The 12652-nt window shown below is 43.8% G+C and overlaps 1 protein-coding gene across 3 annotated transcripts in view; it reads right to left on the bottom strand.

Annotated features, from left to right (window-relative positions):
• RHOT1 (ras homolog family member T1) overlaps positions 1–12567 on the bottom strand; it is a 71150-nt gene extending 58583 nt beyond the window's left edge. For all 3 annotated transcript variants that reach the window (XM_077923970.1, XM_028711562.2, XM_028711572.2), the window contains exons 1-6: positions 12202–12567; positions 11470–11559; positions 10370–10576; positions 8495–8657; positions 5672–5764; positions 4476–4577 (exon numbers count right to left, since the gene is read on the bottom strand). In XM_077923970.1, coding sequence (XP_077780096.1) covers positions 4476–4577; positions 5672–5764; positions 8495–8657; positions 10370–10576; positions 11470–11559; positions 12202–12567 — 1021 coding nt within the window. The remainder of the gene's footprint in view (positions 1–4475; positions 4578–5671; positions 5765–8494; positions 8658–10369; positions 10577–11469; positions 11560–12201) is intronic.
• Positions 12568–12652: the final 85 nt, after the last annotated feature.

The following is a 12652-nucleotide window of genomic DNA, read 5'->3' as shown; positions in this document are numbered from 1 at the left end:
CTGGGGCTGCTGGGAGCTTTATCACTACCCGAAGGAGTCTCAAAGCGGCTAACAATCTCCTTTCCCTTCCTCCCCCACAACAAACACTCTGTGAGGTGAGTGGGGCTGAGAGACTTCAGAGAAGTGTGACTAGTCCAAGGTCACCCAGCAGCTGCATGTGGAGGAGTGGAGACACGAACCTGTTCCCCAGATTACGAGTCCACCGCTCTTAACCACTACACCACACTGGCTCTCCCAGGCACCAGCGGGGGTTGCTACACAGCTGAGAACGTCTGGAGGGCCACAAGTTAACGGGCTATGCAGAACTGGGCAAACTAACTGGGAAAATTAGATATCAACGAGATCACAAGTTCATAGAGGACTGGGAAAAATTTTCGGAGTATTTGAAGAGTGTATGTGATGAGCAAACAACGCTAGTGGGTTTTAAAGAAGCTTTGTGAAAGAATAAGGAATATTGCAAGAATGTAATTATGTTTATAAAGGTATCTTAAAAGGTGATACTAAATTTGGGGAATGCGTAGATAAAAATTTAAACACGGATGATTGTCAGAGAAGCTGAGGGAAGTCCAAAAGATGAAATATGTTATTGGGGAAATTGTTTGATTGGCGATATTTGTGGAAAATTTAATAAAAAATTATTCCAAAAAAAAAAAGAGAACGTCTGGAGGGCCACATGTTCCCCTAAAAAAGGTAAAGGTAAAGGACCCCTGACAGTTAAGTCGAGTTGCAGACGACTCTGGGGTTGCAGCAGCTCGTCTCGCTTTATAGGCCTAGGGAGCCGGTGTTTGTCCACAGACAGTTTTTCCAGGTCATGTGGCCAGCATGACTAAGCCGCTTCTGGCGCAATGGAACACCGAAACCAGAACAGTGCACAGAAACACCGTTTACCTTACCGCTGGAGAGGTACCTATTTATTTACTTGCACTTTTGGCATGCTTTCAAACTGCTAGGTTGGCAGGAGCAGGGACCAAGCAATGGGAGCTCACCCCGTCCTGGGGACTACGAACCGCCAACCTGATTGGCAAGCTCAAGAGGCTCAATGGTTTAGACCACAGCGCCACCTGTGTCCGCACCCCTGGTGTAAATAAAGGCTCCTCTCTAACTGGGGAAGGAAATGGAGAACAGTAGTTATGGTCATTTTGGATTCCTGGCCCCTGTGGAAAGGAGACCTTTGTAGCACGTGACATGAAACAATGGAAGCTGATTCACATACAAATAAACACTTGCCTTCTTCCTAAGCAACAGTTGGTCTGCAGCTGGTATTTTCTGCTGCAACTGTATCAGTCACTGGATTACAAACTGGCTCCTAGCATCAGAAAGTTTTTTTGGGTTTTTTTACGGGGGAGACGAGTGAACAAACCTTTTTCATGCTGAACTAATTTGTTACATTTGAACAGAAGAGAGAAGACAAACTTCTGACTTCTGTTCAGTAAATTGGTGAACTTCCAATGCGGGGTTGTGGTTTCTGTTACCAGCTACTGGAAATTGAAGATTTATGTAGCTATAAACACTGGTCAAGCATCTGAACATGTTCTAAAGTGCAAAATATGGCTTTAAAAGAGACATCCAATATTTTTCTGCCTGCCTTTAGCATGAATGATAAATCTGCTTTGCCAGATATGAAACTGCTGCTAGGAACAAAACTAAGATAGGCAATTTAGTATTACTTGAAAAGCACTCATGCGCTAGGCTGGGCATTCTGTTCAAAGAGCCAGTGATAACATTCCAAACCTGAAGCTCTTTCTACAGCCATAATTCTGTAGCCTCCTTCCAGTGACAATGTACAGTACAGTGGTACCTTGTTTCCCAAACGGCTTAGTTGACGAACAAATTGGCTCCCGAATGCCACAAACCTGGAAGTGTTCTGGTTTGTGAACATTTTTCAGAAGCCAAACATCCATTTCGATCGTCGGAATTGTTTCCGGTCCAATTAGCCAATCAGAAGCCGCGCCTTGGTTTGCGAACGTTTTGGAAGTCGAACAGACTTCCAGACTGGATTGAGTTTGAGAACCAAGGTACCACTGTATTGGCACACTAGAGTCAAACTGGCTTAGTAAGTACAGTGGTACCTCGGGTTACATAAGCTTCAGGTTGCATACGCTTCAGGTTACAAACTCCGCTAACCCAGAAATATTACCTCGGGTTAAGAACTTTGCTTCAGGATGAGAACAGAAATCATGCTCCAGCGGTGTGGCAGCAGCAGGAGACCCCATTAGCTAAAGTGGTGCTTCAGGTTAAGTATGGACCTCCGGAACGATTTAAGTACTTAACCTGAGGTATCACTGTAAATTAATTTCCTCTCAGAGGGGAAGGGGGGAGCAATTCACACATCAAAAAGGGAAGCATGCTAACCAAACTACAATTCTCAGGAATCTCCAGGGCAAATCAGCATAAAGACGGTATGTATTTATAGTTCTGGTATAAGGTAATAAAAGGTAAAGGAGCCCTGGACAGTTAAGTCCAGTCAAAGGCGGCTAAGGGGTTGCAACACTCATCTTGCTTTCAGGCCGAGGGAGCAGGCGTTAGTCCACAGAAGCTTTCCGGTCATGTGGCCAGTATGACTAAACCGCTTCTGGTTAATTCCTCTTGATTTCATTTATAGTTAAGAAGCCACCTATATCTGTACCATAGATCCAAAAAGCCGGGTAGACAGGGTTTACCACATGGATTTCAAAGTGATGTAAAAGGGTTACCTTATCAGTGAGAGAATAAAAAGATAAGCGATTGCTTGGAATGTCCAGGAGAACGCCAACCTGCAGAGGTTTCTCTTCACTAATTGGAGTTGCTTGATTTCTGTGCCATGCTGAGAGCCATTTCCTTGACCATTCTATGCACCAGGATACCTCACTTCTCCCTAGCTGGTCACTCCTACCAATGTCCTCACTGGCGACACCAATAGCCCATCCTGTGCTGTTTCTGGTGCTAACTTCCCAGTAGTGACACCCTTCAGAGAAACTCTGGGATCCCAACACCTGGCTGATGCGGAATCTCTTCGGACAATATTCATAGTCAGAGTCCCAACGGGTCACAGAGACTGTCCTTTTATTTTCTGTGAGTTGAAGCATGTTGCTGACCCTCTTGGGATCAAAAGTCACGTCGGATGCCCCTATAATAAGCAAAATCATTTAAATTAAACAAGATCAACGTGCTGGATCAAGAGAATTTCTTTAACAGGCAAGGACCGCCTCTTTCCATATGAACCTACCCAGACTCTGAGATCATCTTCTGTGGCCCTTCTTCATGTGCCTCCTTCACAAGAGGTCCAGAGGGTGGCAACACGAGAACGGGGCCTTCTCTGCAGTGGCTCCCTGTTTGTGGAAAGCTTTCCCCAGGGAAGTTCGCCTGGCGCCTTCATTATACACCTTTAGGTGCCAGGCAAAAACGTTCCTTTTTAACCAGGCCTTTGGCTGATCTGATTTACATCCTATGCCCTTTTGAAATGTGTTTTTTTGTAAGGGGGGGGGGCTATTGGGTTGTTGTTTTTATATTTATGTATTCTGTGGTTTTATATCTTGATTTTATTCTGTGAACCGGCCTGAGACCCCTGGATATAGGGTGGTATATAAATTCAATTAATCAACCAATGCTCATTTTGTATCATGGCTATTTAATTAAAAATTCCAAAGTACATTGGTGGGGGTGGGGTGAGGACTGTATATGATAAATATTTCTCTGTGGCTAGGAAATCATTTAGAACCAGATCCTATCTCACACAATCTGGAGAAGTTTACAAAACATCTTGCAGCTCAATTAAACTAAATGTACCAATGAACAGGCTTTCTGAAAGCTGTCAGTTAACAAAGCTTAAGAGATGCCATGCTGTATTTTCAAAACATAGGATTGAAAGAAAGCAAGTTCATGATTTCAGTGTGAAGGTTTGACTCTTAAAACAGACAAACAAACAAGTATGACTCTTCAGGGCCAGATTTAGGTTTGATGAGGCCCTAAGCTACTGAAGGTAATGGGGCCCTTTGTCAATAACAAATTGTCACTATTTTTTTGTGTTGAATATATGCTATATGGTAATTTATGGACCTAATAGGTATCTAAAGCCATTTGCATATAACAAAATATGTATTTTATCAAAGTTATTGTTGAACTGAAATACAATTAAGAAGAAGTATATTAATAGAGAAATACAATTAAGAAGAAGTATATTAATAGTGAAATTATTATTAAGCTCTAATTGTATGTAGGTTTTATTTTATTTGTTTTTTATCTTATATTTTGGAAATGTACATCCAGTTGTTTTTTTCCTTTAATTTTTTGGGGTGCCCCCAAGAGAGTGGGGCCCTAAGCTATAGCCTGTTTAGCTTATACGTAAATCCAACACTGCTTTAACCGGACATAAGCTGACAGAATTCAGCAGCAGGACAATCAATCTAGGTCTTGCAGGACCAAAACAAGGGTTCATTGAATGCCATGTCCACACTTCCTAACACCACTATCTTGTATATACAGTGACTTATACTTACATTGAGAAAACTGACTTGAAATTGCTGGCATTGGACTATCTCTGGCCGATGACGTTGCTGAAGAAGAGCAGCTTGTTCCCTGAAGAGAATCTTGATAGAGTGCTAATAAAGAGAGTCCCCTTGTTAGCAAGTAAGGTAAAGGTAAAGGGACCCCTGACCATTAGGTCCAGTCGTGACTGACTCTGGGGTTGCGGCGCTCATCTCGCTTTATTGGCCGAGCCAATTGGTGAACCAGAGCAGTGCACGGAAACACCGTTTACCTTCCTGTCGGAGTGGTACCTGTTTATCTACTTGCACTTTGATGTACTTTCGAACTGCTAGGCTGGCAGGAGCAGGGACTGAGCAACGGGAGCTCACCCCGTCGCGGGGATTTGAACCGCCGACCTTCTGATCGGCAAGTCCTAGGCTCTGTGGTTTAACCCACAGCACCACCCGCGTCCCTTTGTTTGCAAGTAAGAGGTCCTTAACCAACAACAGAGGGATGCTGTCATGTGATAGCTGCAGAATATACTGGAGGCCCTAAAAACTCCTCCCTGGGATTATACATTTACAGTCGTACCTTGGAAGTCGAATGGAATCCGTTCCGGAAGTCCATTCGACTTCCAAAACGTTTGGAAACCAAAGCGTGGCTTCTGGTTGACTGCAGGAAGCTCCTGCAGCCAATCAGAAGCCGTGGAAGCCCCAGCTTCAAAAAATAGTTCACAACTGGAACAGCCACTTCCAGGTTTGCAGTGTTCGGGAGCCAAAACTTAGCTGTTCGAAAACCAAGGTACGACTGTATCTATTTACTTTTCTTACATTTCCATTCAATCTTTCTTCTGCGATGCAACCAAAGGTAGTATCCATGTGTTTTCCATGTGGTCACCCATCCGGGAACTAACCAGACCTACACCTGCTTAGCTTCACCAACCTCATGTGCTCTGAGACCACACAGTGTGGGACTATACAGAGAAGTTCATTGATTTCTTACGGTGCTCAACATTTAAAGCACTGTTTTTCTTGAAAAGATCCAGGGGCCCATTGAACATTAACTAGAGGGAGCTGTGGCTTTCAACTCAGAAAAAAAACTTCTGCCACAACTTGAAGCATGAGACTGCAGTCCCATGAACTTCTGTGCAGCTGCTCAAAGTTGTAAAATCACTCGTGTGCATGAGAGCAACAGAGAACGAATAAGATTCAGTTAGTTAACTACTCACAAGAACTGCTGGTGGAGGCAATTTCATCCTCTGCCACGTCGGTTTGGATATCATTAGAGTCACAAGTCATGTTACTTGTTCCTGGAGAAAATTCTGCAGCAAAAACAAAAAAAAAGAACACTCAGTTAAATTATTGAAACGCGAAGCCTGTGTTGACAGCACATGTCAAATTGTTCCTTCTTTGCAGACTATGGTTTCAGATCTGAATTAGATGAGAATCTGGGGTCCTTAAACTCATATTCAAAGTAAAAACTTCTGTATATGTGAGGGACTTATTTGGACAACAATCTACATCCTGGAACTGAGTCTTTGAGCAGACCTCATGGCAACAACATGCAGCCTAATTTTTAAACCCTTGTCTTTTTATTGCCCCTACCCTCTTTTGCGCACCATCTTCTCTGATGAAGAGCTCTCAAAAACTCACAAAATCTGCCACACCTTTGTGATACTTTAAGTGGGTCCAAATAAAGGTATTGCCCAACTGTGGATTTTGGAGTACAGTGGTACATCAGGTTAAGTACTTAATTCGCTCCGGAGGTCCGTACTTAACCTGAAACTCTTCTTAACCTGAAGCACCACTTTAGCTAATGGGGCCTCCTGCTGCCGCCACGCCGCTGGAGCCCGATTTCTGTTGTTATCCTGAAGCAAAGTTCTTAACCTGAAGCACTATTTCTGGGTTAGCGGAGTGTGTAACCTGAAGCGTATGTAACCTGAAGCGTATGTAACCCGAGGTACCACTGTATCATTAAACATCTTTGTAATTACTCACATTGGCCTAAAATTACTAAATATTGTGCACACGTCCACACATGGGGAAATATAAGCACTAGAGCTGCCAATCAACAAAGGAACTTGTCGATTTAATAATTAGCCAATTTAAATAAATCTGCCTATTATGAAAACCTCAACAGAGGATCCCTTCTGGGATACTGCAGGAAACACAACGCAAACACATTGCTAATAATAGCAGCTATCACTCACAGTTTTAAAAAAGAAAGGCTATCCTTAATATTTCCTCCTTAAAATTCCCCATTTCGCCAGAACTGAAACAGCAGTCTCAACAGAATAAACCTCTCATCAAGCAGTCCTGTCTGTATGACAAACAGGGTCCAGTACTCATAGTGTTGGCAGAACAGGAAAAAGAAAAGGGTGTCTGTCGAGTGAAGAAAGCACCTTGAATTTGTTTGCATATGTGTGGATATCTTAATATATTAATCCAAAATCAAGTTCACTGCACTAATACAAATTGTCACAGCTGTAAAGATGAAGAAAACTGGGACGCGGGTGGCGCTGTGGGTTAAACCACAGAGCCTAGGACTTGCCGATCAGAAGGTCGGCGGTTCGAATCCCCTTGACGGGGTGAGCTCCCGTTGCTCGGTCCCTGCTCCTGCCAAACTAGCAGTTCGAAAGCACGTCAAAGTGCAAGTAGAAAAATAGGTACTGCTCCGGCAGGAAGGTAAACGGCGTTTCCGTGCGCTGCTCTGGTTCGCCAGAAGCGGCTTAGTCATGCTGGCCACATGACCCGGAAGCTGTACGCCGACTCCCTCGGCCAATAAAGCGAGATGAGCGCCGCAACCCCCGAGTCAGTCGCGACTGGACCTAACGGTCAGGGGTCCCTTTACATTTTTTAAGATCTGATTTTTTAAAAAAAGACCTATACAGTGGACACTCGGGTTGCGAACATGATCCATGCGGGATGCACATTCGCAACTCACAGCGTTTGCAACCTGCAGCGGCACGCCTGCGCACGCGTGGGTTGCGATTCAGCGCTTCTGCGCATGCGTAAAGCATGATTTAGCGCTTCTGCGCATGTGCGACCGCCAAAATCCGGAAGTAACCCGTTCTGGTACTTCCAGGTTTCGGCAGTCCGTAACCCAAAAAAATGCAACCTGAAGTGTCTGTAACCCGAGGTATGACTGTAGTGGGAAATTCCAGAGATTCAGAGTGCTCTGTGGTGGGGCAAATCATCTATGAATCTCTTCTCACTTACCTCCCAGGGGCATTTGGCTGCTATCATTGTCAGACACAATGCCAGACATGGTCTGATCCAGCCAAGGCAGTACTTACTGAATGTTTCTGGCTGTCAGCATTACACTGGTGTAAATATGCAGACTCCTATTTACTTAGAATCATAGAATCATAGAATCATAGAGTTGGAAGAGACCACAAGGGCCATCGAGTCCAACCCCCTGCCAAGCAGGAAACACCATCAGAGCACTCCTGACATATGGTTGTCAAGCCTCTGCTTAAAGACCTCCAAAGAAGGAGACTCCACCACACTCCTTGGCAGCAAATTCCACTGTCGAACAGCTCTTACTGTCAGGAAATTCTTCCTAATGTTTAGGTGGAATCTTCTTTCTTGTAGTTTGGATCCATTGCTCCGTGTCCGCTTCTCTGGAGCAGCAGAAAACAACCTTTCTCCCTCCTCTATGTGACATCCTTTTATATATTTGAACATGGCTATCATATCACCCCTTAACCTCCTCTTCTCCAGGCTAAACATGCCCAGCTCCCTTAGCCGTTCCTCATAAGGCATCGTTTCCAGGCCTTTGATCATTTTGGTTGCCCTCCTCTGGACACGTTCCAGTTTGTCAGTGTCCTTCTTGAATTGTGGTGCCCAGAACTGGACACAGTACTCCAGGTGAGGTCTGACCAGAGCAGAATACAGTGGCACTATTACTTCCCTTGATCTAGATGCTATACTCCTATTGATGCAGCCCAGAATTGCATTACTTCTTCAGCATCTTACAGGACTCGGCTTGGTAATGATCAAACACATGTCAGACTTCCTTTAGCTAGTGGAAAATTTCAAACTCCACTCACCACGAGGCTGCTGCCTGGGGCATTTTTCCAGCACTGCCCTATCCAGCTGCCTTCTGAACTCTTCCACGGCATATATGATGCCAGAAATCTTCTGGACACCAAGAACAACTTCGGTCACTCTGATAGGCTCACCGATGGAAACTTCTTGTTCCGATGAGGTATTCTAATAATGGGGGGGGGGGGGGTCAGAACAACAAGCAACATTTCCAGCGAGGATTTCTGACAACTCTTAAGTTAGAAAAGTGTAGATTTGTAGCAGTGGACTGAAAATTTCCAATGGAAAAAAATATATCTGGAATACATCTGTATATAAATCTATCCAGGACAGTCTAAAACCTTCCAAAGAATGCTGATATTAACACAAAGTAAACAAACAAACAAACAAACAAACGTATTTTTCCGTCTATAAGACGCCCCCATGTATAAGACGCCCCTTATTTTGGGGGACTCCCAATTTAAGAAAATGGGGGGAGATGGCCCCGTGTATAAGACACCCACGAGTTTTGACATTATTTTTAAGGGGAAAAACCTGGTCTTATACACGGAAAAATATGGTATTTTAATTCAGGGGCTAGTATGAATAAATGGCATTTCTAAAATCCTCCCGTTCTGTCACATACAGTGGTACCTCTGGTTACAAATGCTTCTGGTTAAGCATGCTTCGGGTTACAAGCTCTGCTAACTCAGAAGTAGTTGCTCCTGGTTGCGAACTTTGCCCTAGGATGCGAGCGGAAGTGGAAGTGCGAGCGGAAGTGCGAGCGAAAAACGTGGAGCAGGAGGCACCATTAGCGAAAGCGTGCCTCAGGATAAGAACGGTTTCAGCTTAAGAACGGACCTCCAGGACGAATTAAGTTCATAACCAGAGGCACCACTGTATATTTGTTATTCCTTTTGCCCTAAAATCTTAATCCTGGAGCTCCTGGAAAACAAATTTTTATTTGTTTGTTTGTTTATATGCCACTTTTTTAAATTTCTGCTGTGGTCTATGGACAAATGCAATAAATGCTATTCTACATTCTATTCACCTAAGAACTCAAGGCTTGCTACAACATTTTAGAAAATCATGAGATGCATTACTAAAATCAGCAGGCAAAGTGTTAAAATCAGCCTATCTGATAAACCTAGCATAACAGAAATTTTTTTACAAGTACTGTGCCTGACAGGTTCCCTTTGAAAGAAGTTGCATATGGTCCTTAAGATGCAGCTAATATAAACTGAGCCCATTCAAATATGATTCTCAATTTTCTGCGTAACTCATAAACACATCTGGGCAGGGGGATGAGGACTGAGAAAAAGGAAATTTAAATGCTGCCTTAGGGGTTTATGTTCAGAAGTGCTACAACAAAAACAAAGGGGAAAGCCTTCTGTAGGTCAGGGATGCTGGGAGTTGGTCCAACAAGGGCCATAGGCCCCTGTATTAAAGGGATGGTCCACTAAAGTCCATGGGACTAATTTACATATCATATCTTTAGAATTGGAGAATAAGTTTAGGCATTGTTTTTGTTTTCCACTGGAAGAGCCAGTGTGGTGTAGTGGTTAAGAGACTCGTAATCTGGTGAACCGGGTTCGCGTCTTCGCTCCTCCACATGCAGCTGCTGGGTGACCTTGGGCTAGTCACACTTCTCTGAAGTCTCTCAGCCCCACTCACCTCAAAGAGTGTTTGTTGAGGGGGAGGAAGGGAAAGGAGATTGTTAGCCGCTTTGAGACTCCTGATGGGGAGTGACAAAGCGGGATAGCAAATTCAAATTCAAACTACAATGGCATGCATCTTGATCCTATACTTGTTTTCGCAGAAAACAAATCCAATTTGTTCAATAGATCTTATATCCAAGTAAGTGTGCACCATTAATCTCATTCCTCCCCCACCACTTTTACCTTAATCACTTCCTCAGAGTTACTTTGCAGTTCCAAAAGCCTGTCAATTCTTGCTGTGAGTTGCTCATTCATTAAGCCTATGCTTTGTTGAGTGGCAGCACATTCTTCGTCAATAACATTCAGCACCTTTTCCTCTTGATCATTAATATACTTCTTCATAAAACTGAAGCCTTCTCTAATGGAACTTTTGATCCGAGATACAGAATCCTAAAACCAAGGGAAGAGAAGCTGATTTAGGAGGACACATAAGCTCAGAGCTTCCTAAGAGGTGTGACACAACTCTTCAAATGCTTTTGGGATAGTTCAGCTCCCCCTCTATCCCACAGACAGGAATTCTCAACCCCTACATGGGCTTCTGCCTCTTTAAAACTATGGGATTTTGTATAAGAAGGGACATATCAATATCTGGCTTATGATCTACAGACTAGGATAGCACGATTCGAAGTACAACTTTACAACTTGACTCAATTGAATTAATAAATGGCCCCTTGTGGTATGTGGAATATTGGGGCGAATGGATGTACAGTGGCACCTCGGTTTTCGAACATCTCAGAAGTCGAACGTTTTGTTTTTCGAACGCCGAAAACCCAGAAGTACATGCTTCGGTTTTCAAATACTTTTCAGAAGTTGAACATGCTACGTGACTTCCATATTGACTTTTCCATAAGTAAATGTTTCCGTAAGTAAATGCTTTGGTTTTCTAACGTTTCAGAACTTGAACAGCCTTCCAGAACGGATTATGTTTGAAAACCAAGGTACCGCTGTAATAACCAAATTGGACAGCTCAGTCGATAGAGCATGTGGCTCTTTATCTCAGGGCCCCAAGTTAGGTGAAAGATTCCTACATTGCTGTGTGTGTGTGTGTGTGTGTGTGGACTAGATAGATGACTCTTGCGGTCCTTCCCAACTCTTCAGTTTTATGACACTAGAACATGCCATCCCCTTGCAATCATATGAATTATGAGGAAGGGGCACGGCAGACCTCAACTGAACACACTCTGACCAAATAAACAACAACCCCGAAAGGCCTCTACATGTTCCAGAAGAGGAGACGGTAGAAAGAAGCCAAACATATCATCGCAACTCATTCAAGTACCAACCTTCATTTCAGCGCTGTCCTTCGTGCATTTGTCGATTGCTTCAAACGCCACTTCTATTTGTTTGCAGACTTCACTTATTTTCACCACTTCCTGGAGGATGGAAAACCACAAGCCACATATAAACCTAGATCTTGAAAACAATACCTCACAGACCACCTCTCCCCATATGAATTGACCGGGATCCTGCGATTCTCATCTGAGGCTCTTCTTCCCCAAAGTGTGGTCCAAAGTGTGGCAACAAAGGAATGGGCAAAGTATCTGCTCTGGAGGGTTAGAAAACCACAAACATATTTTTGGGGGGTAGGGTCAAGGGGAGGAGGGGTTTTTCCACTTTCCCAAGCAAGCACTTAGCACTATTTTGAATACAAACCATTATCAGATTTTCTTTGCTATACAGCGGGAGATATTTTCCTTCCGTCCCGTTGAAATGTAACACTTAGTCCTCCTGCCATTAAGGAATCAAACCCTGCTGCTTGAAGTTCTAGAACCAGTTCATATGAGCATGTACACCTCCTAATCTTTTAGTGCTTTATCAAAACTCAATATTTGACCAGTCCCAGCCTAATATGTGTACTACCCACCGACAAGAATTGCCTTTGGTATTTGATCTTTGCCTGTGGCATTTGATAATTGATTATCCTTTGCCACATGCAGTCTAATTGCCCTTAGATTTTGCAGTCACCCAGCCACAAATGTATGTGTCAACAGCGTTCTAATCAAGCCCGTACATACCTTGAGCTGATATGGGAAAACTCCAGCTGACAACTTCAGATCCTGGGATCCACTGGCTGCTGGGTGCTCTCTCCAGGAGGGTCCCAACAATTCCTGGTGGTTTTTCTTCATCTGCTGGTAAGTTTCCACTATGTTCGCAAGTGATCTATGGTCTACCAAATTATTTTGACGGAGCTCCCCCCTGCACCTGGGGCACAATGCCTTGGGCCCCATTTTTTTGAAGTGCTTAGAGATACACTCCTTGCAGAAGCTGTGGGAGCATTTTATAATCAGTACTGGCTTGTTAAAAAAATCCAGGCAAAGGCAGCAAGTCAATTCGTCCTGCAAATTCTTAGCCAGATCAACAGCCTCCGCGGCGGTAGCCATGGCTGAAGGGAGGCAGAGCTCTGAGGGACTTTCAGTTTCTTTTACAGAATTAGGATAGAAAAGTTTCTGTACTTGGAAGGAAAAG

The sequence above is a fragment of the Podarcis muralis genome, chromosome 2, assembly GCF_964188315.1.
Source record: "Podarcis muralis chromosome 2, rPodMur119.hap1.1, whole genome shotgun sequence".
NCBI classification, from domain to species: domain Eukaryota; kingdom Metazoa; phylum Chordata; class Lepidosauria; order Squamata; family Lacertidae; genus Podarcis; species Podarcis muralis.
The sequence above is the reverse complement of the archived record's forward strand: the minus strand, read 5'-3'. Positions and strand labels throughout refer to the sequence as shown.